At 46.1% G+C, this 23,936-nt stretch overlaps 2 protein-coding genes across 3 annotated transcripts in view; one reads left to right on the top strand and one right to left on the bottom strand.

The window, feature by feature from the left end:
• Window positions 1–6,851, bottom strand: part of CA3H2orf92 (chromosome A3 C2orf92 homolog) — a 47,676-nt gene extending 40,825 nt beyond the window's left edge. For both annotated transcript variants that reach the window (XM_078444404.1, XM_060607959.2), the window contains exons 1-2: window positions 6,761–6,851; window positions 6,285–6,396 (exon numbers count right to left, since the gene is read on the bottom strand). The gene's annotated coding sequence lies outside the window, so the exon portion shown is untranslated. The remainder of the gene's footprint in view (window positions 1–6,284; window positions 6,397–6,760) is intronic.
• A 154-nt stretch (window positions 6,852–7,005) lies between these two features.
• Window positions 7,006–16,133, top strand: ACTR1B (actin related protein 1B). Its single transcript, XM_060607948.3, has 11 exons — window positions 7,006–7,113; window positions 9,165–9,229; window positions 10,497–10,572; window positions 11,724–11,849; window positions 12,204–12,328; window positions 12,561–12,777; window positions 12,913–13,005; window positions 13,097–13,271; window positions 14,576–14,637; window positions 14,880–14,920; window positions 15,088–16,133. Exons 1-11 carry the CDS (start codon window positions 7,066–7,068, stop codon window positions 15,188–15,190), a joined length of 1,131 nt encoding a protein of 376 aa, XP_060463931.2. The 5' UTR covers window positions 7,006–7,065; the 3' UTR covers window positions 15,191–16,133.
• Window positions 16,134–23,936: the final 7,803 nt, after the last annotated feature.

Here is a 23,936-nt window from a genome sequence, read left to right as displayed (position 1 = left end):
TCTTGGCTCAGGTAATGATCTCACAGCTTGTGAGTGCTGCATTGATGGTGTGAGGCCTGCTTGGGATTCTGTCTCTCCTTCTCTCTGCCCCTCACCTGTTTGTGCTCTCTCTTTCTCCAAATAAATAAACTTTAAAAATTAAAAAAAAAAAAAAAAAAAAAAAAAGAAATGGAAGAGCTAATCTTAAATTGTATGGGAATCAAAGGACCTAGAATTTTTTTTTTAATTTTTAAATGTTTATTTATTTTTGAGAGAGAGAAAGACAGACCATGAGCCAGGGAGGCGCAGAGAGAGAGGGAGACACAGAATCTGAAGCGGTCTCCAGGCTCTGAGCTGTCAGCACAGAGCCCGACACGGGACTCGAACCCACAAACTATGAGATCATGACCTGAGCCAAAGTCGGATACTTAACTAACTGAGCCACCCAGGTGCCCCAAGGACCTAGAATTTTAAGTGGTTCAAAACAACTTGAAAAAGAAGAATAAAGGACTTACATGACCTAATTTCAAGATTCATAAAACTACAGTAAATAAAAACATGCAGTATTGGCACATAGATCAATGAGCGAAATAGAAGGTCCAGAAATAAATTCATATATATAAGGTCAATTGACTAATAACAAAGATGTTAAGGCAATTCAACGGAGAAAATATATTCTTTTCAAAAAATAATATTGGGGGCGCCTGGGTGGCTCAGTCGGTTAAGCGGCCAACTTCGGCCCAGGTCATGATCTCGCGGTCTGTGAGTTCGAGCCCAGCGTTGGGCTCTGTGCTGACAGCTCAGAGGCTGGAACCTGTTTCACATTCTGTGTCTCCCTCTCTCTGACCCTCCCCCGTTCATGCTTTGTCTCTCTCTGTCTCAAAAATAAATAAACGCTAAAAAAATAATAATAATAATATTGGAATAATCTGATAGCAATATGTGAAAAATATGAACCTCAACCCTTATCTGATACCATGTACAAAAATTAACTCAAAATGAAACAGAGACCTAAACATAAGAGCTAAAACTTTAGAACTTCAAGAAGAAAATATAAGAGAAATTCTTACTGACTTTAGGTTTGGACTTGATCAAAATTAAAAAAATATATACATTTGCTCTTTAAAAGACACTGTTACAAAAATAAAAAAGATAAGCCATACATTGGGGAACAATAATTGCAAAACATATAATCTGCAAAGGACGTGTATTTAGACTACATAAAGAACACAACTTAATAAACAGACAATCAATTTAAAAATAGGACTGGGACAAAAAGAATGAAATCTTGCCGTTTGCAACTACATGGATGGAACTAGAGAGAGGGTATTATGCTAAGCAAAATTAGTCAGTCAGAGAAAGACAAATATCATATGATTTCATTCATATAAGGAATTTAAGATACAAAACAAATGAACATAATGGAAGGGAAGCAAAAATAATATAAAAACTGGGAGGGGGACAAAACATAAGAGACTCCTAAATACAGAGAACAAATAGAGGGTCTGAGGGGTTGTGGGAGGGGGGAAGGGCTAAATGGGTAAGGGGCATTAAGGAATCTACTCCTGGAATCATTGTTGTACTATATGCTAACTAACTTGGATGCAAATTAAAAAAAAAAATAAATTTTTAAAAAATTTTTAAAAAATAAAAATGGGATTTTTTCTTTACTGAAGAAGACAAATGGATGACAAATGAGCACATGAAAAGATGCTCAACATTATTAGTCACTAGAAAAGTATGCATTAAAATTGTTAGGAAGGCTAAAAGTTTTTTTTTTTTTTTAATGTTTATTTTTGAGAGAGAGAGGGAGAGAGAGACAGAGAGACAGAGTGTGAGCAGGTGAGGGGCAGAGAGAGAGAGAGAAGACACAGGATCTGAAGCAGGCTCCAGGCTCTGAGCTGTCAACACAGAGGCCAACACGGGGCTTGAACTCATGAACTGTAAGATCATAGATCATGACCTGAGACGAAGTCAGATGCCTAACCAACTGAGCCACCCAAGCACCAGGAAGGCTAAAAGTTTAAAAGACTGACAATACTTAATGTTGGTGAAGACGTAGAGAAACTGGAACTCTCTCATACACTGCTGATAAAGGTAATATTAGGCAACACTTTAGAAAATAGTATTTTCTTAAAACAGTATACACGCACTTGCTATATGATCCAGCCATTCCACTCCTAGGTATTTACCCAAGAGAAATGAAAGCATATGTCCACACAATTACGCAAGAATGGTCATAGCAGCTTTATGTACAATAAGCAAAAATAGGAAACAACCCAAATACAATAGGTGAATGGATAACAAATTGTGGTATCCATGTAATTAAACTTACTAAACAATTAAACGTAACAAACATGTTGCATGCAATAACACGAAGCAATCTCAAAATACTTATGCTGAGTGAAAGAAGTCAGACAACAAATACAGTATGAGTCAATTTATGTAGTCCAATTATATACAATTTAAAGTCCACTACAATTTACTCTATATAAAGGACACAAAAATGCTGATTCAAAGGGGCACATGCACCCCAATATTTATAGCAGCACATAACCAAATTATGGAAGGAGCCCAAATGTTCATGGACTGATGAATGGATAAAGAAGATATGGTATATGCATACAATGGAATCTTACTCAGCGATCAAAAAGAATGAAATCTTGCTATTTGCAATGATGTGGATGGAACGAGGATGTATTATGCTAAGTGAAATAAGTCAGTCAGAGAAAGACAAATATATGATATCACTCATTTGTGGAATTTAAGAGGAAACAGATAAAAACAGGAAGGAAAAATAAGATAAAAGGAGAGAGGGAGGCAAACCATAAGAGATTGTTAAATACAGAGAATAAACCAAGGGTTGCTTGAAGGGAGGTGGGTGGGGGATATGCTAATTAGGTGACGAGCATTAAGGAGGGCACTTGTTGGGAGGAGCACTGGGTGTCACATGTAAGTGATGAATCACTGGGTTCTACTCCTGAAACCAATACTACATGGTATGTTAACTTAACTTGAATTTAAATAAATTTTTAAAAATAACAAATACATAAATATATAAATACTGTATTGTGTATAACTGTGTAATCATATACAATAGAGAATTCTAGAAAATGACAACTAACCTATAGTAGAGAAATGTCTGGCTAGTGCTTGCCTAAGGATGAAGGGGTGGGAGGGGGAGGGGAGGAAGGGATTACAAAGGCGCATGACAAGCTGTAGGGCAATGGATATCTTCATCATCCTGATTGGGGAAAATGGTTTCATGGTGAATTCATATGTCAAAACTCATCAAATTGCACTCTTTACATACATGCAGTTTACATCATTTATATCTCAACAGAGCGTAAGAAAATGCAGTGTATAGCAAGGTGATCCTATGTTTTCGTCTGTGAAACATACAAAAACGAAACAGAATGATAGGGTTTTGATCTGAGGATGGCAAATTACACCCAGATATCTGACTCTTCAGTTCACCCCAATCTTTCATCCTAGGTCCCCAAGGAAATAGTAAGATAAGATTTTAAAAAGGAATCCAAAAGGGGAATTACTGAGGCTACAGCAAGAACCCATCCAATTTTCAGAGTTAATTTAGTTAACAGTACTTCCTTAATAGTTTTGTTTGATCACTAATTTTCCTCAAATCATTGGTGGCCACAACTGGGTATCTGTAGTAGAAGGAGGAGGTGGCATCAGGCACAGAATTCCATCCTCTCTGTCTTCCTTTTGGGGTCCATCAGGGGAGTCCTCAAAGACCCTACTCTATGGCTCCTCCATGTGTGATAAGAACTGACCTGCATTGGTGATGTAATGTCTTTATTCATAATGTAGGTGTACGTTAACAGTTACTGAAATTGAGAAGATCAAAGGAATCTAAACGCCAGGGAGACATCCAGGTGTGCAAAGGGGGAGATGCTGACAGGAGCTAGAAGGAGCAAGGAGGGAGTGGCTGGCCTGGCAGGTCTGGGGGATTCTCTTACCCTATCAGTCTCTCCTGCCCCTCCTTCTTTTCCTTTCTCTTTGTTCCTTTCTCCCTCCAAAATAAGGTTTCTGAGCTCTTCCTCTTCATAGTTATCTCAGAGAATAATTGATGAGCCTGTCCTCTTGCCTCTGTAGCTCAGTTTGCTCTATAGTCTTCAACAACATGCACTTTTGGGGTCCTTCTTCAGCTACTCCTCCCCCACCCCTGTGGCCCCTGCTGTCCAGAGTTCATGGAGTTTATTCACAAGTAGAACCTTAGCACTTCTTTTATAAATGCTTGGCTGTTTGTTATGCAGATACTTTTTCACTTCAGTTTTTCATTTCATTTAAAAAGTAATATATCTTAAAGGCAGAGGTAAAGACCAGTGGAAATAAGTCCTCACATATATGGTCAAACAACTTATTGACAAGGGTGCCAAAACCATTCAATAGGGAAAGGACAGTCTTCAATAAATGGTGCTGGGGAAACTGGACATCCACATGCAAAGGGATGAAATTGGACCCTTACTCAACAGTATATACAAAAACTAACTCAAAATGGGTCGAAGACCTAAATATAAGAATTAAAACTATAAAATCCTTAGAGTAAAACACAGGGCTTCAGGACATGGATTTGGTGATGATTTCTCAGATATGAAACCAAAGACACAGGCAACAACATCAAAAATAGACAAATTAGACTTCATGAAAGTTCAAAATTTTGTGCATCAGAAGACACCATTAACAGAGTAAAAAGGCAACACACAGGGTGGGAGAAAATATTTGCAAATCATCTATTTGATAGTGGATTAATACTCAGAATGTATAGAGAACTAAAACTCAACAACAAATAATCAATTCAAAAATGGACAAAAAATTTGAATAGACATTGCTCCAATGAAGATATACAAATGGCCAATAAGCATACGAAAAGATGCTCAACGTCACAAATCATTAGAGCAATGCAAATCAAAACTATGATGAGATACCACCTATACCCATTGTGTTGGCTACTCAAAAACAAAGACAAAAACAAAAACAAAACCAGAAAATGACAAGTGTTGATGAGAATGTAGAGAAACTGGAACCCTCTTGCATGGTTTTTAGGAATGTAAAATGGTGCAGCTGCTATGGAAAACAGCATGGCTGCTCCTCAAAATATTAAAAATAGAATTACCACATGATCTGGCAATCCCATATGTGGCTATCTATGCCAAAGAATTAAAAGCAGTATTTTTGCCACCCATGTTCATAGCAGTATTGTTCACAATAGCTAAGATGTGGAAGTAACCCAAGGTCTATCAAGATCTGAACATAAGCAAAATGTGGTATATTCATACAATAGAATGTTATTCCGCCTTAAAAAAAAAAAATCCTGTCACATACTACAACAAGGATGAACCTTGAGAACATGCTAAGTAGAATAAGACAGTCACAAATGGGTAAGTATTGTAGGGTTCCACTTATATGAGGTATCTAAATGCTTAGAAACAGAACAGTGGTTGCTATGGGCTGAGGGGAGAGGGAATGGTGAGTTAATGTCTAATGAGTACAAAGTTGCAGTTTTACAAGATGAAAAGAGTTCTGGAGATGGATGGTGGTAATACTTGCACCTTATGAATGTATTTAACAACACTTAACGTACACTTAAAATGGTTAAGATGGTAAATTTTATGTTGTATGTTTTCTCCCACAAAAAAAAAAGAAAAAAATAATATATACATGAACAAGCTAAAAAACAATTCAATGCCAAAAAAAAATAGTTTATATAGTAAAAAAGTAATTCTCCCCTAATTTACCCACATTTACCAATGGTTATATACTCTTATACATGTTATATACTCATATATAACCAATGGTTATGTATTCATATACTCTTTGGAGACTCAGACATCTAACACTCTGAGCACTGTCTGACTTTCTTTGCTTTGATTTAGCCCCGTGTGCTGATGTGTTTCATATCAAATTATATAAAACTTCCTCATTATTTTTACCGGTTGCACACTGACTCATTTTATGAATGCATATCTATGGTTACATTTGCATAAAGTTCCTAAATAGGCAAAACTAACCTTTGGTGTTAGAATTCAGAAAAAGTCACCTCGAAGGAGCAGCCGGGCAGCGACTGAGAGAGGCGGGTAGCTAGTCACGCTGTTTCTTAAACCCCCTTATGGCTATACAAGAGTGTCCACATTGTAATAATTCATTAAAATGTGATTTCTGCACTTTCCTGTCTTCAGTGATGCTGTCTTCACTTTTACCAAATTTAATCTCACAGTTTAGTGGGAAAGGTATCAGTAGAGGCAAATAACTATGGCTCAGTTTAGTAAGTGAATTTAGGATACCTTGCACGGTTGCAGCAGTAGACCCCAGCGGGGCTGGAGGCTGCCGACATGCAGACCCCAGCTGTCGCTAGCTGGATAGCCCCCGGCTAGTCACAGATGTCGGTTCCCACATCTGCAAAATGGGAATAAGAATGCAGCTATCTGATAGAGTTACTGCAAGGATTTAATATAATCTGTGTAACATAGGTGGAAGTGCTCCGCAAACACATAGCAGGTGTTCGAGTAATGTCAGAATTTTAAATTTTACACGGAAAAGGATCTTCCTCAGTGCTCAGTAAAGAAATGCTTTGGGTAAAATACTCAGGGCCGGCCTCCTCAAGGGCCACGCGTTCACGAAGTAGCATGGTCTCATGTGCTGCCGCTCGGAAACGAAGTCTTCCCGGACAGGCGACACTCAGCCCCTGGACTCTGCCCAGGTCCCCTTTAAAAGAGAGCCCTGACATCATTCCACCCCCTCCCCCCACGGCGCAGCCTACCTTAGAAGCGCCCCGGCAGTACTTCCGGGCGGCCTCAATTGGCTGGTCAGCACCCGGAGGCCCCTCCCCTTTGCCCGCAACCGGCCCCGGGCGTCCACCGTCAATCCGCCCAAGTGGGAGCGGTGATTGGCTGGGGGGCCCGCCCTCCAGCAAGCCCCGCGGGGCTGGCGTAGGCTGCGCGCGCTAGGTGGGAGGGGCGCGGCACCGGGTTTGGAGCTGCCGCCGTCTAGGTCCGCCCGCCCGCCCTCCCGCCCGCCTGTCCCTCCTTCAGGCCCCCTGCTGGGCAGGGCCGGCCCGGCCCGGCCATGGAGTCCTACGACATAATCGCCAACCAGCCCGTGGTCATCGATAACGTGAGGCCCGGCAGTCGGGGGGAGGGCGGGAGTCCCGCCCCCGGGGGTGCACGCGGCGGCGCCAGGAGGACCCCCTCCCCCCGCCCGTCTCCGCTAGTCCTCCGAGAGATGCCCGCCCGACACCCACTCCTGGGGCTCTCCTGTTCACCTGGCTCTGTAGCTAGGGCCATGGGGCCAGCCCCTCCACCGGCGCCGTGGAGCCCTTGCCCGAATCCTCCCCGAGCCCGGTGGGGACGTACTGGAGAGGCATGGGACCCATCTGTCTGGCTACTTGTGGTCATCGTGGGGAGTGCTGGAGTGACAGTCGAGCGGCCCAGCCAGTGCACCTGTGTCAGGCCCAGGGAGGCACCTGGACACTTCTTGGTTGAGATGAGGGCCCCTAGTTAGGTTAGGTTAGTTTAGGACCCCAACCACTTTACCCCCTTCTCGGGCTCTGGCTGCCCCTTTTAGTGGAGGAGGAGGGAAGGCATTTGCCCTTTTGCAGAGTGCTGGACTGATCTTTCAGAGAGGGTTGGCCTGGTGACCTCTACAACAGCACTTCCCAAGGGGCTGCAATTCTAAGCAGGACCTCCAGAGTGGACAGGCCCTCTTTTCCTGAGACTGGAAAGAAGAAAAAAAAAATACTGGTTAAGCTCTGCCAACCACATATCCACCATCACCTGGTTGGCCACTTGGCTACTTTGACCCTCTCCTTAAGTGTTCACTGCTCTGTGCTGAGCAGAAATTCCACAGCTAGCAGTACAGTGGAGAATTCAGGACCACTCTTTCTAGGACCCATAGCAGTTTGGGATAATGGTTTGGAAGCTTCAGAGAAAAGTTGCCTGGCTTCCTTGTGGCCTTGTCCTTCAGCACTGGGGCTCAGCATGTTTTCAGCTGCCCTCTAAGGATTTCTGGCCTCAGAACTGTCTGATCCATGGGAAGAAAATGAAGGACAGGGATATATGGATCTGCCTCTAGCTCGGTATCTGCCTCTGCTGTGTGAGCCTTGGAGTTTTTTATAATGACTCACTCCTCTTTCTGGGATGTGTCTCCCTCCCACATGACCCCCATGTAATCCTGAATGGCTGTCTTTTTTGGAGTACCCACGTGGGCTCCTTGAGTCATAGCAGGGGGTGTTTAATAAGAAGGCTAGAACTAGGCTTGGGGGTTCCGTCCAGCAGGCTACAGGATGGACTAGGCCACTTCCTTTCTTGGTGGGCAAATAATTCACTTAGGCTAACCAACAAGCTTGGGAGTTCAGAGGGCAACCTGCTTGGTCCCTCTGGGTTTCCAGCCCCTCCTCTGTAACATGAAAATGTTTATTTCTGCACTGCAGACCCAGAAGGTTGTAATGGAGATCTGTGGGAAGTAGGGTTGAGAGGCTGATTCCTTCATTAGGTGGGAGGTTTCTGGATGTCCGCTTCCCTTTAAGAGTGTAAGTCCAGTTTCCGTGCTGGAACAGTGGCAGGACCAAATTCACCTGTAGTCTTTGGAGAAAACACTTGAGGGGAGGTGCCAGTTGTTGTATACACAATGATCTTGCCGGGTGGGTCCTGTATGTGGTCCATGGCTGTTGGGGTGGGGGTGACCAGGGGCTATTGAGAAAAACTACACTTAGAGGTTGCTTCTAGCCGACCTTTGGGAGTAGCTTGTGCCACTTTGGATTCCTCCTGTCTGGAGCTGGCCCTAGAGTATGCAGAGGAGCATGTACTTCATGGTTTCTCAGTCTCTGCACTGTTGACATTCTGGGCTAGATTATTCTTGGTGTGAAGGGCTGACCTGTGTATTGTAGGATGTTTAACAGCACCCCTGGCCTCTACCCACTAGATGCCAGTAGTACCTACCCCTTTCTCTCTCCTCCCCAGTCTCCAGACATTGTTAAATTGGGGGGAAGGGGTGCAAAGTCACCCCCTAGTTGTGAATCACTGGAGTACTTGTAAATGATCATGCCCTCTTGGTGGGTCTCAGACTTGCTCCCCAGGCTGCCATGATCTGGACAGCCAGCTCTACTGCAGGGCACTGCCTTCATCTGGAGGAGCACATCAGGAGCTAAACATTGTTTTTCCTTTCAGGGTTCAGGGGTGATCAAGGCTGGCTTTGCGGGAGACCAGATTCCCAAATACTGTTTCCCAAACTAGTAAGTGTTGCTCAGGCAGCAGCCCTAACCTTTTTGTTGGATTCCAGGAAGAAAACTGGCTCTGTGTCACAGCTCTTTTTGAGACCAACTCTTGCCCCCACGTATAAGGAAAAACACCCTTTGTTTTGTGTTTGTGAGGCCAATGGTGTTAAGGGCTCTGGAAGGGCAAGAGAAGTGCTCTGGGCTTCCTCTTCTTTGAAGTCTGATTTTGGTCCCTTCCTTGAGCCAGGGAGGGAGGAGAAGCTACCAGCATTCCCTTGGGAACAGGGTGTGGTAGCAGCAGCAAGATTGGAAGGGTGACATCTCTGGGAGAAGGACCTAACCTCAGAGGAAAAAGAGTGGGGAGTTAATGCAAAGCCACTCCTTGCTCCCAGGAAATGTTTTTTCCAGGGCTTGTTTATTTTCCAACTGGAGAAAATAATTGGTTCCGTCAAGGGGAGTCTTTCCCTGAATGGAGCAAGTGGTGGCAGGGGTAAGAGGGAGGTGAAAGCATGGAAGAAACCTGGGAGTGCTCCTTCAGCCACTCTAGTGCATTGGGAAGTTTTCCTCAGTGGAAATCTCCTCAAATCCTGGAGGTTATAGAGGGATTGGCCTAAGCGGAGGTGGTAGGGCAGGGGGGATCCTGAGGCCCCCAAAGTGGCTGGCTATACTGAGAACCCCAGGCCTGGTCAGGGGACAGGGCCAGCTTGGAGCACCCAGTAGGGCTTCAGCTTTCCTTTCTGAACTCTACCTGTGTACAATTAAAAGGCAGCTTGGGTCAAATTTTGGAATTGTAGCTTATCTAGTCTTCCAAGAACTGACTCTTTATTCTGGAAGCCCTGGCAATGGGAAGGGGCAGGATCAAATGACAGAGAGGGGTGAACAAGGGAACCATGACCCAACTTCCTGGGACCTTGGTCTGCAGACAGTGGCAGCAGCCCTGCCCTCCTGAAATCAAGAGCGTGGGCTGAGTCATTATGGCTGCTGAAGCTGACCTACTGCCAGGGCTGGACCATGAAGGGCTGAGATTCCAGAGCTCTCAGCCCTGTCTGGGAGGAAGTGGTGGGAAAAAGATACCTTTTCTTCTGACCCTGAGCATACCATCCTGCCAAGTTCTGGTCTCTAGGCCTGTGTCCCTTAGGCCTGGGTTCTGGCCTTTGCCACATGGCCACCTCTGGATACTTTAGAGTAGTTACCCTTTTGACCACAGGAGTTAGACTTTGGTTTTCCTGGACATGGACTCATCCATGCCCCCTGCCCACCTTGGTGACTCTACCTGTCCTTGCAGTGTTGGGCTCCCTAAGCACATGCGAGTGATGGCTGGAGCCCTGGAGGGGGACCTCTTCATTGGACCAAAAGCAGAGGTAACACCTGTGGAGCCTGCCTTTGCCTGGGTTTGGGGCCTTCACAGTTCTGGGAGCATTGGCTGGTGATCAGAGCTGTACCTCCCAAGAGGACATCTGTTCTCTGGGGCCATCTGCCAAGCGTCTTCCTGGGCTCTCAAGGCTCCATCTTGGAAGTACTATGAAATGGCACAATGGTTTCTGTATGGAGGAACAGACTACTTAACGCCCTGTTTTGTAGAAGTGATTTGGAAGCTATAGAGGAAAGAATTGATTAAAAGGTGACTTAAGGACACCTGGCTGGCTCAGTCAGTAGAGCATCTGACTCTTGATCTCAGAATCATGAGTTTGAGCCCCGTGTTAGGCATGGAACCTGCTTAAAAAGAAAAGTGATCTAAGAGTCTGGATCACTCAGATTTGATGACTGATAGAAACAAGAACTGTGGGATAACCTCTTACTCTCCATCTGGGGTGACTTGTCTAAGTACTGCATGGCCAGTTGAGGCCCCAACAGGAGGAAGCAAGTGTAGTTTAGGAGTTTAGGCACTGGAGAACATGGTTGGGGGGGGTGGGGGGGGTGCCTTAGCCAAGGTTACAGATAAAGGGCTCTCAGGAGATGGGGTCAGAAGGAGCCATGCCTATGGACGAGAGAGGTCAGGTGGTGTTTGGTGAGAAGGGGCACGTTTGGTAAGAAGGGAGGACACTGAAGGGCAGGTCTGTGCGGAAAATGTGAGCAGTGGCTCCAGAGCTGGGAGGAGCGGTGGGCAACAGGCAACCACAGGACAGGACAGCATGGGAGCAGCTCCTGGTGGTGGGGAAGGAAGCTGGGCAGTGTGTGAGGAGAGAAGAGGGGAGAACATGTTGGCAGTGAGTAGAGAAGCCCAAGAAGCACAGCCAGGGGAGGAAGGTGAGGACTAGGATGGGAGGGAGCATATCACCACCCTCTCTCTCCCCTGCCCATTGAAGCTGGCTGGACTCTGAGGGCCTGAGAAGCTGCTGCTGGACAAATGAGCCTGTACTGAGTTTAGGACCCCACCACTGGGCATGAGGACACCCAGTCAGCAGTAGTGGTTCTCTTCAGGGCAGATGAAAGGGCAGCTTCCAGGAAAGCAGAAAGCAGTTGCTGGAGAGCAGCCTGGTGCTCCAGCTGGCCTTCCCACCCTCCTCCGCAGGAGCACCGGGGGCTGCTGGCCATCCGCTACCCCATGGAGCACGGCGTGGTGCGAGACTGGAACGACATGGAGCGCATCTGGCAGTACGTCTACTCCAAGGATCAGCTGCAGACTTTCTCCGAGGAGGTGTGGCAGCCAGCCCCTCCCACCAGGCTCCACATTTTCTCACCTGTGCCCTCTCACTGCTCTGTTTCCTTTCTGGTTGGGTTTCCACGCTTCCTCTGCATGTTATTAGGGCCTGTTGCCACTTCATTTTGTGTATGTGGGTACACAGAGTCACTGGCTGCCAAGTCGAGTTTTCCGGAGAGAGCTGGATCTTTGGAAGAATAACTGATGGCAGATAATGGGATAGTGCCCTTGGGAAGGATAGCAGGCTACAGCTGCATGTGCTCATGGGAGGGTGTTTGGCTCTCTAGAAAGATCCTTTTAGAGCCTAGCATGTTGTCTTTGCTCATGCCTAAACCCTGCCATCTCTTGTAGCATCCTGTTCTCCTAACGGAGGCCCCACTGAACCCGAGTAAGAACCGGGAGAAGGCAGCAGAGGTGTTCTTTGAGACCTTCAACGTGCCAGCCCTGTTTATCTCCATGCAGGCTGTGCTCAGCCTGTGAGTGCTCCCTAAGCCCTAGGGTCCCCTGAGTCCCCATCCTCCCTGTGGCCATCCTCCTGCTCATGTCTGACTTCCCTGTAGAAACAGCCCCGTGGTAACTGTTCCTTTAGGGAGTTCCTCATGTCCCTTTTTCAGACCAGATAATGCAAATGTCCCAGGGTCCCTTCCAGGGGTGAGGAGGTCCCCATGCCTCAGTGGCTGAGGTGAAGGGATGCTGACCTGGTGACAGGTATGCAACAGGACGCACGACGGGAGTGGTTTTAGACTCAGGGGACGGGGTCACTCATGCTGTCCCCATCTACGAGGGCTTTGCCATGCCGCACTCCATCATGCGGGTGGACATTGCTGGTCGTGATGTCTCCCGCTATCTCCGGCTACTGCTGCGCAAGGAAGGAGTTGACTTTCACACCTCAGCTGAGTTTGAGGTTGTCCGGACCATCAAAGAGGTGACAGAGGGCAGGAGGGTGAAGAGGCAGGCTGGGTGGGGCAATGGGCAGTGGTGGCACCAAGGCGTGAGGTTGAGCCCTGGGTGTGGGTTTCCCGGTTGCAGTGTTCTGAGCGTTGTCCCCTGCCCACCGCAGCGAGCCTGTTACCTCTCCATCAACCCTCAGAAGGATGAGGCTCTGGAGACAGAGAAGGTGCAGTACACCTTGCCAGATGGCAGCATGCTGGATGTAAGTTGCCAGGTCTGGCCCTGGGTGGCAGCAGTGATACTGGCATCTGGAGGAAGAAGGGGCCTGTCCCCCTCAATCTTGTGTTCCAAAGGTGGGGCCAGCGCGGTTCCGGGCCCCTGAGCTGCTGTTCCAGCCAGACCTGGTAGGTGATGAGAGTGAGGGGCTCCATGAGGTGCTAGCCTTTGCCATTCACAAGTCTGACATGGACCTTCGCCGGACACTGTTCGCCAACATCGTGCTTTCGGGTGGCTCCACACTTTTCAAAGGTACCACCATTTGGGAGCTGGTGATTAAGACTTAAACTGCACCCCACTCCCTAGAACCTGGGACGTGGCCCATTTTCTGTTGGCTTTTTGGTGCTCAGTTAGCATTTATTTATTAATTTGTTTGTTTATTTTAATGTTTGTTTTTGAGGGGGGTGGGGCAGGGAGAGAGGGAAACACAGAATCCGAAGCAGGCTCCAGGCTCTGAGCTGTTAGCACAGAGCCCGATTTGGGGCTCAAACCCACAAACCATGAGATCATGACCTGAGCCAAAGTCAGATGCTTAACCGACTGAGCCACCCAGATGCCCCAAGCATTTATTTTTTTAAGAGAAAGATTTAAAGTTAACTTTTATTTACTTTGTAAATAGGTGCTAAGTTTGCATAAGATCTAAAATGTGTTCGATGAAGTCTCCCTTTTCACACTGTCTTGGTCACCCTGTTCAATCCCCTGGGAATTACTAGTTTCTCAACTATGTGCTCAGCAGCACTGTGCATATGTAAGCAAATGTTCATTTCCCCTTGCTCCCGCTTTTATACCCATCACAACATGCTCTACAAGTTGTGCACCATGTATTTTTCATGTAGCCCCCTATCTGGAAGATCTTTCCCTATCCATGTGAGTTCTTTCATATGGCCATGTGATAGATCACTGAATGGATGTGCCATTTACCCGTTGACCTGCTGGTGGCCTGTGAGTTCGTTGCAGTCATTTCTAATCACAGAGGTGCTACACCCGATAACCTCATATACTGTCATTTCATGTAATAAGAATATCCCTAAAGGAGAAATCCTAGGAGAATTGCTGAGTCAGAGGGTGGGCATATGTACTTGTTATCTAGTAGATACTGCCAAACTCCCCCCACCCCCGAGTGCCACTTATGCCCCCACCAGTTACAGAGGAGAGCCCCCTGGCACCCTCCCAATACTGTGTGTGATCTTTGCCTCTGTGATGGGTAGAAATAGTAGACATTTTCTCCTGATTTGTCATTTGCCTTTGACTTTGCTTTGGGTAGATTTGGGCTGCTGGAGTGTTGGGTGAGGAAGAGCATAAGAGCTCAGCAGCCAGGCCGAGCTATGTGACTTAGGGTTCCCTCTCATGCTACCTCTCTGAGGAAGCTGGGCCCACCTTAGGCATGGTGCTGACTCTTTTCTTCCTTGGGGTGACTCACCCCCATCCTTGATCCTGGAAAGAACCACCGAAAGAGGGGCAACAGCAGCTGGGGCCGCCAGAGGTTGGAGATGGAGGTGCTAGTGGTAAGGGGGTTCAGATGTGGACTCTGGGCTCAGCCAGCCTTGTGTTCACAGGCTTCGGTGACCGATTGCTAAGTGAAGTGAAGAAGCTTGCCCCAAAGGATGTCAAAATCAAGGTGAGGTTTCAGGGAACCCCATGGGGCATGGGGATACTGGGCAACCTTGACTGGGCAAGGAAAGGTCATATGCCACCTCCAGACACCCTCTCCCAGCTCTACCCAGCCTCCTCCCTTGCCCTGTTCGGCTGTTCCCACTACTCCCAGCTGATGCACTTGCTATCTGGCCTTGGGCCCTGGGGGAAAGGCTCCCAGGGCTGAGGTGGGGGACGGGCAGTTACATTACTGCTTGTTCCCTCTAGATCTCGGCCCCTCAGGAACGGCTGTACTCCACATGGATCGGGTGAGGCGGGGTTCACGGGGAGGGCTCTGGGAGGAGACCATTGGCCCAGGCCAGGTGGAGGTGGGTGGAATTCCCTCCCAGGTACAGGAAATGGAGCTCTGAGTGCCCACAAGAGGCCGATGGCCCAGCCTTTAGGTCCACAAGAGTCTATCCCTCCCTCTTCACAGTGGCTCCATCTTGGCCTCGCTGGACACTTTTAAGAAGATGTGGGTGTCCAAAAAGGAGTATGAAGAGGATGGCTCCCGTGCTATTCATCGTAAAACCTTCTAGTGCCCAAGGAGGTGTAGCATGTTGGGAGAGTAGGAGGAAAGGCGAGTTAGAGCCCTTAACCCTTTCTGGTGTGGGCTCACATCCTAGGCCTAGGGTCCCCTGCATGCCCTGAACCCTGGGCAGTGGGGCAGCTGCGCTTCCCTGCAGCCCTCCCCTGCACACACGCACGCACTCACACATACATGGTAACATTTAGCTGCATGGATGGGAGTCAGGAGCTGGAATGAATATAAAAGTTGAGAAGCCCAGCTTTGGATTGTTCCAAGGGTCCCCCTTGGCAGGGCCTTGCTCTGACCCTCAGGCTGTATCCCTGAGCTCCAAGGCCAGATACCCAACACCCCATTTCCTTTGACAGGATCCCTCCCTGAGCCAGAGTGCCTGGATGCCTGTGTACCTAGCCTTGGGGAGTGGGGTGGGGGAGGGGTGGCCAGCAGCTCCCAGCTGGTGCATCCCTGCTTCTCATGCCACATTTAGGCATCCCTTATCCTATCACATTCAGTCCTCCTGTCTCCCTGGGTGGATGCCTTGGTGTAGGCTGAGGACTGGGCAGTCTTCCATCCATCCCCAGCCAAGGGGTCTGGCCCAGGATCAGACCCTTCGGAGCCAGGGCAGAGGCTCATGGGGTTCGGGCGGCCACAGTTTATTGGTGGTCTCCCTTCAAAGCACTTCATTGACACTTCATTGACCCTCTCCTTTACCTTAGCACCTGGATGGGAAAGGGTTAACGGTCTTCATTTGTTGAGAGGAAGCCACTTAATCAAGAGTCAGACCTAGAGGGAGTGAGGGGGGCACATTTCCTTTTCCCATCTCTTCCACGAAAGAGGTTTTCATTGACCCTGTGACCAGGACCCCCCACCTCCCTCTCCCAGATATGTATAATAATTTAACAGTTGCCTGAAAATTTTTTTGTAAATCATTATAGTAATAATTATGGAAAGGCTTAGTGCGTGTCTGTTTTCTTGTGGTTCTTTGTGTTGTTTGCTTATCTGTGTCTGGGGACTTTGAGAGAAAGGACCATCAAGAAGGCAGCATGGCATTGGCTCTAGCTCAGAAGCCTGAGGGTTTTTCAGTGGTTGGCGGGGCAACGTGGCATGCGAGGCCCCAGGAGGCCGGGCCCTCAACCTGGTTATAGAATTCCCCAACCTCATTACCCACTTGCCACATCCACCCAGAGAAGCAGAGAACTTGGAAGCAGAGCACAAGGCTGCCTTCCTCAGCCTTATTCCTGGATAAGACTCATGGCAGGTGGGGCTGGTGCTCAGTGTGTCTACGCCCTGCCCATTCTGTTTGGGCACCTCTGCTGGTCAGCTCAGACATGGCTGAGGATGACAGACCCAACAGTGATGCAGGCTCAGGGCAGGCCGCCTGGAAAGAGAGTGTTGGGGGAGGTGAAGAAGGCTGTGTTGATAATCTGAGCTCTGAAGGAAAAAGCTGAGGAAAAGGGTACAGTGAGGAATGAGAGTTCAGAGACTGTCTGCCCTTTCCTTCCTTCCTTCATCAGGGATCTGAACACCTGCATTATGTCCAGGAGGGTGCCACAGGTTTGGGGACATGTCTTTGCCCCCAAAACCATATGGGTCAGGGGAAGATGATTAACTGACCATTTTGGTAGCATTGTGGGGGCCAGAAAGAAGGGCATCTAATCCAGCAGGTGGGGTAGGCTGACTTGCATGGGTTCAGGAGGGGTCAGCCAGGTAGGGGAGGGTGTCCCAGGTTGAAGTAAGAGCTCAAAGGGATGCCTGAAACCAGTGTGGCTTGAGACCCGAGGTCCTGGACCCCAGTGATGCCAAGTCAGCAGGGAAGAGTAAGTGGCCTCCTCTGGCTATAATGCAAGAAAACCAAAAAGGGAGGTTGGGGCCATCATGTGGAAGGCCTTGAGAGGGCTTTTAGCTGTGTCCTGGTGATGGACAGCCAGCCACGGAAGGATGGTTGTCAGAGCCATGTGTTGAAGGCATTTGGAGTTTGTGGGGCTGAGAGAGGGCTGAGAGCTGAGGAGATCAGGTAAGAGGGGAGAGCTGACTGAGGCCTATCTTCACAGGGAGTTTCATAAGGCTTTGTGGTCACAGAGTAGTTAAGCCTGTACCTGCCCTCAAAGGAGAAATAATTCACAAAGAATCCTTTGTTTGGGGTTGTGTTCGTGGTACCTCTTTCTCCAAACTACACAGGTTTGGAGCGTTATTACTTTACTCCTCTCTTTTCCTTACCTCTTCCGCATTCTGTCAATTACCACATTCTGTTGGTTCTTTTGTGGTGCCTTCCTACCTGCTATTCCTTTACTATGATGGTCTCCACCACCCTATCGCATAGCAGTAGCTTCATTCTCCTCTGTACCCAGTCTATTTGCTTTTGGATCTCAGGCCCATGTACCCTTGGTTCTGCCACTTCCTAGTCCAAAATGTCAGGCCGTTCTCCACTGCCTAGTGGAATGAAACCAAACTAACAGGTCTCTGGCAAAATCCCCTTCATGAACCACATGTTGCATTAAATTCAGGCCCTTTGGGATCTGTTTCTTTCCTCTTTTAGGTTCATATATCATCATGCCCTGTTCTGCCCTCCAGCTTCCACTCTCTGCTGGGAATGACTTTCCCTCATGTCTGTCCAAATCCCATCCTCTAAGGCCAAGCATAATGTAACATCTTCCCCACTCCATCTTCCAGCAGGGATGGTGTGGTTACAGAGCTCTGGCCAAGTCAGGTTTTCCATTGTCGGAGAAAAGCTACAGGCAAAAAGGTGGTAAGGCTAGAATGAACTTTGTGGTGTTGGACTGGAGGTTTGGATTCTTGGTTTTTAATATACATACCGATAGATGCTGAAATAAATAAGCATCAGTGTGTGAATGCTAGGGTTAGAATATATGCATTTCCCAGCCCTGTCTGCTCGGAGGCCTTGGACACAGTGACACCCCAGTAGCCGCAAGCACTTATAGGGTCCAGATTTGGGCTTCTGAATACCACTCTCTAATAAAAGGAACCAGAGCTCCCTGGAGGAATTCCAGATCTAGGGCAGAGAGTATAAAATGAGCCTGGAATATCTTGTGGTACCATAAAATAAGGAAGTGCTCCGGGGTGCGTGGATGGCTCAGTCAGGTAAGCTTCCGACTTCAGCTCAGGTCATGATCTCACAGTTCCTGGGTTCGAGCTCCACATCGGGCTCTATGCTGACAGCTCAGAGCCTGGAGCCTGCTTCAGATTCCGTGCTTCCCTCTCTCTGCCCCTACCTTGCTCGCGCTCTCTTGCTCTCAAAAATAAATAAACATTAAAGAAAAAAATGTTTTTTAAAGGTGAGGAAGTGCTCCAAAAACAAAGGGGGCTTATTGTCTTAAGGACACAGAAATCAACTTGAAAAGAGCACCCAGTAATCAAATCTGTGATGGATTATAAACCATCCATACAATAAAATATCAGAGTCCACTCTGATATTAATAATTGAATAGATGTATACATGGAGGAGAAGGGACAGTTCTTCCTTACAGTAGTTCAATTCATATAGAAGGAATAATGGAAAATGGAAATCACCATAGGCAAACCACAGTACTAGTTGCTGTCTGTAAAAATAGATGCAAAAATTAGTGAGCAGAAGGGGTGTCTGGGTGGCTCAGTTGGTTAAGTGCTGGACTTCAGCTCAGGTCATAGTCTCATGGTTCATGGGTTCGATCCCTGGGTTGGGCTCTGTGCTGACAGCTCAGAGCCTGGAGCCTGCTTCAGATTGTGTCTCCCTCTCTCTGCCCCTCCTCCACTTGCGTGCGCTCTCTCTCTCTCTCTCAAAAATAAACATTAAAAAAATTTTAAAAATTAGTGAGCAAAAGGACATTTGCATTGCTTCAAAGTTATCTCCCCCCACCCAAGATAACTAGTAATTACAAAAGGAAAAATAATTTTATAATGGAGAAACTTAGTAGATACCACCTTAAACCAATGATCAAATTTGTATCCCCAGTATTTAGTCATTGTCTCTTTTTTTAAATTTATTTTTTAATGCTTATTTATTTTTGAGAGAGAGAGAGAGAGACCACAAGCAGTGGAGGGGCAGAGAGAGGAGGAGACACAATCCGAAGCAGGCTCCAGGCTGAGCTGTCAGCACAGTGCCCAACACGGGGCTCAAACTCACAAGCCATGAGATCATGACCTGAGCTGAAGTCATATGCTTAACTGACTGAGCCATCCAGATGCCCCTTTTTGTTAATTAAAAAAAAAAAAAAAATTATGTTTATTTTTGAGAGAGAGAGACAGCACGTGAGCAGGGGAAGGGCAGAGAGAGAGGTAGACACAGAATCTGAAGTAGCCTTCAGGCCAGATGCAGGGCTGGAACCCACAATCGACAAGATTATGACCTGAACCGAAATCAGATGCTTAACCGACTGAGCCACCCAGGTGCCCCTAGTCACTGTGTCTTGATATGATGCACTAAGGGTGCAGTGTCACATTTGGTATTCCCACATAACCTCAATCTAGCCAGGAACACAGGCAAACCCAAACTGAGGGCATTCTACAAATTAATGGACCAGTTCCCTTGTTCAAAAGTGACAGGTTATGAAAGACAGGAACAGTCACAGATTGAAGGAAGACTGAGGTATGACAGCAAAATGCAATGTGAGGTCCTGGATTGGACAAGGACCTTTCTGGGAAAGCAGGCAAAATTAGTAAATAACACTATATCAGTGCGAATTTCCTGGTTTTAGTCATCATGCTATGTTAACATTAGGGGAAAGTGGGTGAAGGGTAAATAGGAACTCTGTGCAATCTCTCTGTAAATCTAAAATTACTTCAAAAGGGCAGGGAAAGAGCTCAGGCTCAAGCTAAGTGTTCTGGACTCAATTCTGCCACCACGACTAGCTAGCTAAGTAATCCTCTTCCTAGGGTTCGCTATCTCTAATATGGGGGTGATAATAATAGTACCTACCTCATGAGTTTATAAACAGCCTGGAAGGTGAGCCTGGAACATTTTGTGCCAGAAAATAAAAGAAGTGCTCAGAAAATGACAGGATATGTCAAAAGGCCACAGGAGCCAACTTGAAGAAGTTCCTACCAGCCAAATGTGTAATGAATGAAACATCAGAAGCTAAACAATAGTTACGAATTATAATCCACTGAATATAATAAAGCTGATATAAATTAACCAAAGTTTTGGTGAGGAGCAAGTTATTGACATCTCCATGTATTACTCTATAAGATACTTATTAATAATTAAGGAGCAACTGCACAGTGGAGAAGTCTGGCAGACACTAGGCGACCAAAGTAAACCCTGTCAGCAGTGGGACAAGGTGACATCATATGCCTAGCAAGAGTGCAGCATCACCTCTGCAGTGCTCGTACCCAAGACACAGAACCTGAATCCAATCGTGGGGAAACATCAGACCAACCTGAGTTGTTGGTGTAATTTTCAGAAGTGTCAAGGTCACAAGAGTTAGGGAGAGGCAGGAACCGTTCCAGAGGGGAGGAGATTAAAGGGACAGGACAACTAAAGGCAACACGTGATTCTGAACTGGATCTATAAAGGACATTTATAGGCACATTTAGCAAACCCTGAATAGGGTCTAAAGATTAAATGGTAAAAATGTACAAATTGTAATTTCCTGATTTTGATGGTCATATTATAGGTGTATAAAAGAACGTCTTTGAGGCACCTTGGTTTCAACTCAGGTCGTGATCTCACGACTTTGTGAGTTCGAGCCCTGCATCAGGCTCTGCACTGACAGCCCCTCTCTCTGCCCCTTCCTTGCTCACACACTCTCTCAAAATAAATAAATAAACTTTAAAAAGAATAATAAAATAAATAATGTCTTTTTTAAAAAATACACACTGAAGTATAATGGGGCATCAGATCAGCAACTTACACTCAAATCATTCCAGGAAACAAGTTCTTTATTCTGTATTTGCAGATTAATACCATTGGAGTGAGGCTTATATTCTTTCCTAGTGAAGGGAGATGGGATCTAATTTCTAAGCTGCTAAATAGCCAGAGGTTTAGATGGAGCCCACTTCTACCTAAAAGCAAAGGTTTGGTACTCCTAGTGGGGGATGTTCTATTTCCTATCTGCCACTAGAGCTCCCAGTTACCAAGAGGCAAGGAAAAGAGCTGCTCACAGTTACGTGGTTAGCCCAAAGCAGAGATTCTCTGCCTGGACTACACACTGGAATTACCTGGGGAACTTTAAAGTTCTGTAGACTGCATCACACTCCCAGACGCGCTCTGCTTGAATGGTCTGGGTATGATCTGGGCATTGAGAGTTGTAAAAGTTCCCCAGGTGATTCTAATGTGCGGCTAACTTTGAGACTCAATAACTCCAGGCAGTAGTTGAGTTTTCTGATCTATTGCTGCCATAATAAAATTATCACACACTTAATGGCTTAAAGCAACACAAACATCTTACAGTTCCATAGAAGTCTGACATGGGTCACTGGACTGAAACCCAGGGGTCAACAGAGCTGCATTTCTTTCTGCAGACTAGGGGAGAAGCATTTTCTTGCCTTTCTCAGCTTCTATAGGCTGTGCTCCTTGCCCTGTAGCCCCCTTCTTCCATCTTCAGACCAACAGTACTGCATCTCTCTGACCATCCCCCCATAGTCACATCTCCCTCAGACTCCATTCTGCCGCCCTTGATTATTGGGCCCACCTGGATAATCCAGAGTACTCTATTTTAAGGTCAGATAAAAATGATATGGTCAGATAAAAAAATACCAGGTTTTTATGGTTACAAATGTAAGGTTACTTGCAACCTTAATAACCTTTTACTACATGACCTAATACATTCAAGATTCTGGGACTAGGATATGGACATCTTTGGGGGAAACATTATCCTGACTACCACAGCCAACATGTACTGGGGATTTTTCCTTCTTTAGGGGAGATTTGGTTACAATTTTTTTATTTTTTAAAACGTTTTACTTTTTTAAGCAATGTCTACACCCAATGTAGGGCTTGAATTTATAACCCTGAGGTTAAGTCACATGCTCTACCGACAAGCCAGCCAGGTGCCCCAAGAATTGGTTACAATTTTATTTTTTTATAATTGTTTTAATGTTTATTTTTGAGAGAGAGTATAAGCAGGGGAGGGGCAGAGAGAGAGGGAGAAATAGAATCTCAAGCAGGCTCCAGGATCTGAGCTATCAGCACAGCCCGATACAGAGCTCGAACTCAGGAACTGTGAGATCATGACCTGAGCTGAAATCGGACACTTAACCAACTGAACCACCCAGGCATCCCGACTTGGTTACAATTTTAAAAAGTACAGAAGAGGGAGGGTAGAAGTTGAGGGATAGAGAAGACAGGTCAGATTAATGTCACGGAAAGTCAAAAGCTCACTCTTAAGAAGAGTTTTGATTGGAAAGGAAGACAGTGGAAAGGAAGACAGTGAAATGGAAGGGGGAATGCAGGAGGCAGGACAGACGAAAGGGCTTAGTGGCAGTACCAGGGCAATCTTCACAATAAAGTTATTGGTAAAGTCTTGTTTACAAACAGCATTTGAGGTGAGAGAGGTAAGGGTAGATTTAATAGATGGCTATCTAGGTGTTCTCGTTCCCAAAGGGAAGGGCCTTGAATGGCAGACAGATGATCTGGGCATTTCCTGGAAATAAAAGATAATGACTGACAGCATAGAATGGAAGCAGTAGCTTTGACTAATCTATACCTTTAAGAGGAAGTAAGGCAAGACTGGGGGAAAGGGCTTTTCTCTTCAATGTTCCCCATCATCATTAGTTCAGCTCAAAGACCTAATCTGAACCAATTTTGTGGAGAAAGTAACTAAAGCCACCTCTGTGGTTAATCCCAACAAAAAGGAAGGGTACCAGCTCCATTTTACAAACAGCTTTTAAGAACTTAACTGTCACAAAGATGTCACAAATATAAAGTAGCTGAACTGGACTTCTTAAAATTTCTATTTTTTAATAAAAATCTCTATTTTTTAGTATTATGATACAGTTCAAACACACATTGACCCCTCTTGTACCTGGCTACGGTGGATTAATCATACCCCAAACTCCTCTTTTCTTCCCAGTTTTAAAGCTAATCCCAGACCTACTTCAACTCTTAAGAACCTCACCATGAATCTCTAAAGCACAAAATAAAGCTAATTCCATTAACACAACTAAAATTTAATAAATCCCTAAATATCAAATATCCAGAGTTCAAATTATTAGATTGGTTTTCTTTATAGTTGCCATTTTTTTCAAATCAAGATCCAAACAAGATCCATGTTTTGCTCTTGGTTATCTCCCTCACAACCATTTCACTTGATGGTTCTCCCTACTTCCACCCCCCACCCACCCCCAGCGTTGCAGTTTGTTTGAAGAATCTGGTTATTGGTTTCTGGAATTGTCTCATAGTCTGGATTTTGCTGATGATATCCCCATGAGCCATGTTTTGAATCCCAAGACCTCAAAGCCCCCAAAGCTCACCCTATTTTTATACTGTAAGCCATCTGCCAGGCTCTTTATGTACGTTATTCTTACTTCTAACATCTCACAAGGTATTTCCTTTTTTTTTTTTTTTTTTAACAGATGTAACCTATGCTCAGAGGGCATGCCCCCAGTGAGAAAGCTAAATGACAGCCAGTATTACAAGTTGAGTCAGCCTGACTCCATAGCCCATGCTTTCCCCATACCAGATGGTCCCAATCATTGTGTTATGGGATTGTCAATCTCAGCATACCCAAGCAGGTGGATGGAAAGCTAATATTAAAAGATAGCTATTCCCAAAGTAAGAATCCATGCCTCCCCAAAAACACTGGATAGAAATAAGACCAGCCAAC

The sequence above is a fragment of the Panthera onca genome, chromosome A3, assembly GCF_046562875.1.
Source record: "Panthera onca isolate mPanOnc1 chromosome A3, mPanOnc1 haplotype 2, whole genome shotgun sequence".
NCBI classification, from domain to species: domain Eukaryota; kingdom Metazoa; phylum Chordata; class Mammalia; order Carnivora; family Felidae; genus Panthera; species Panthera onca.
The sequence above is the reverse complement of the archived record's forward strand: the minus strand, read 5'-3'. Positions and strand labels throughout refer to the sequence as shown.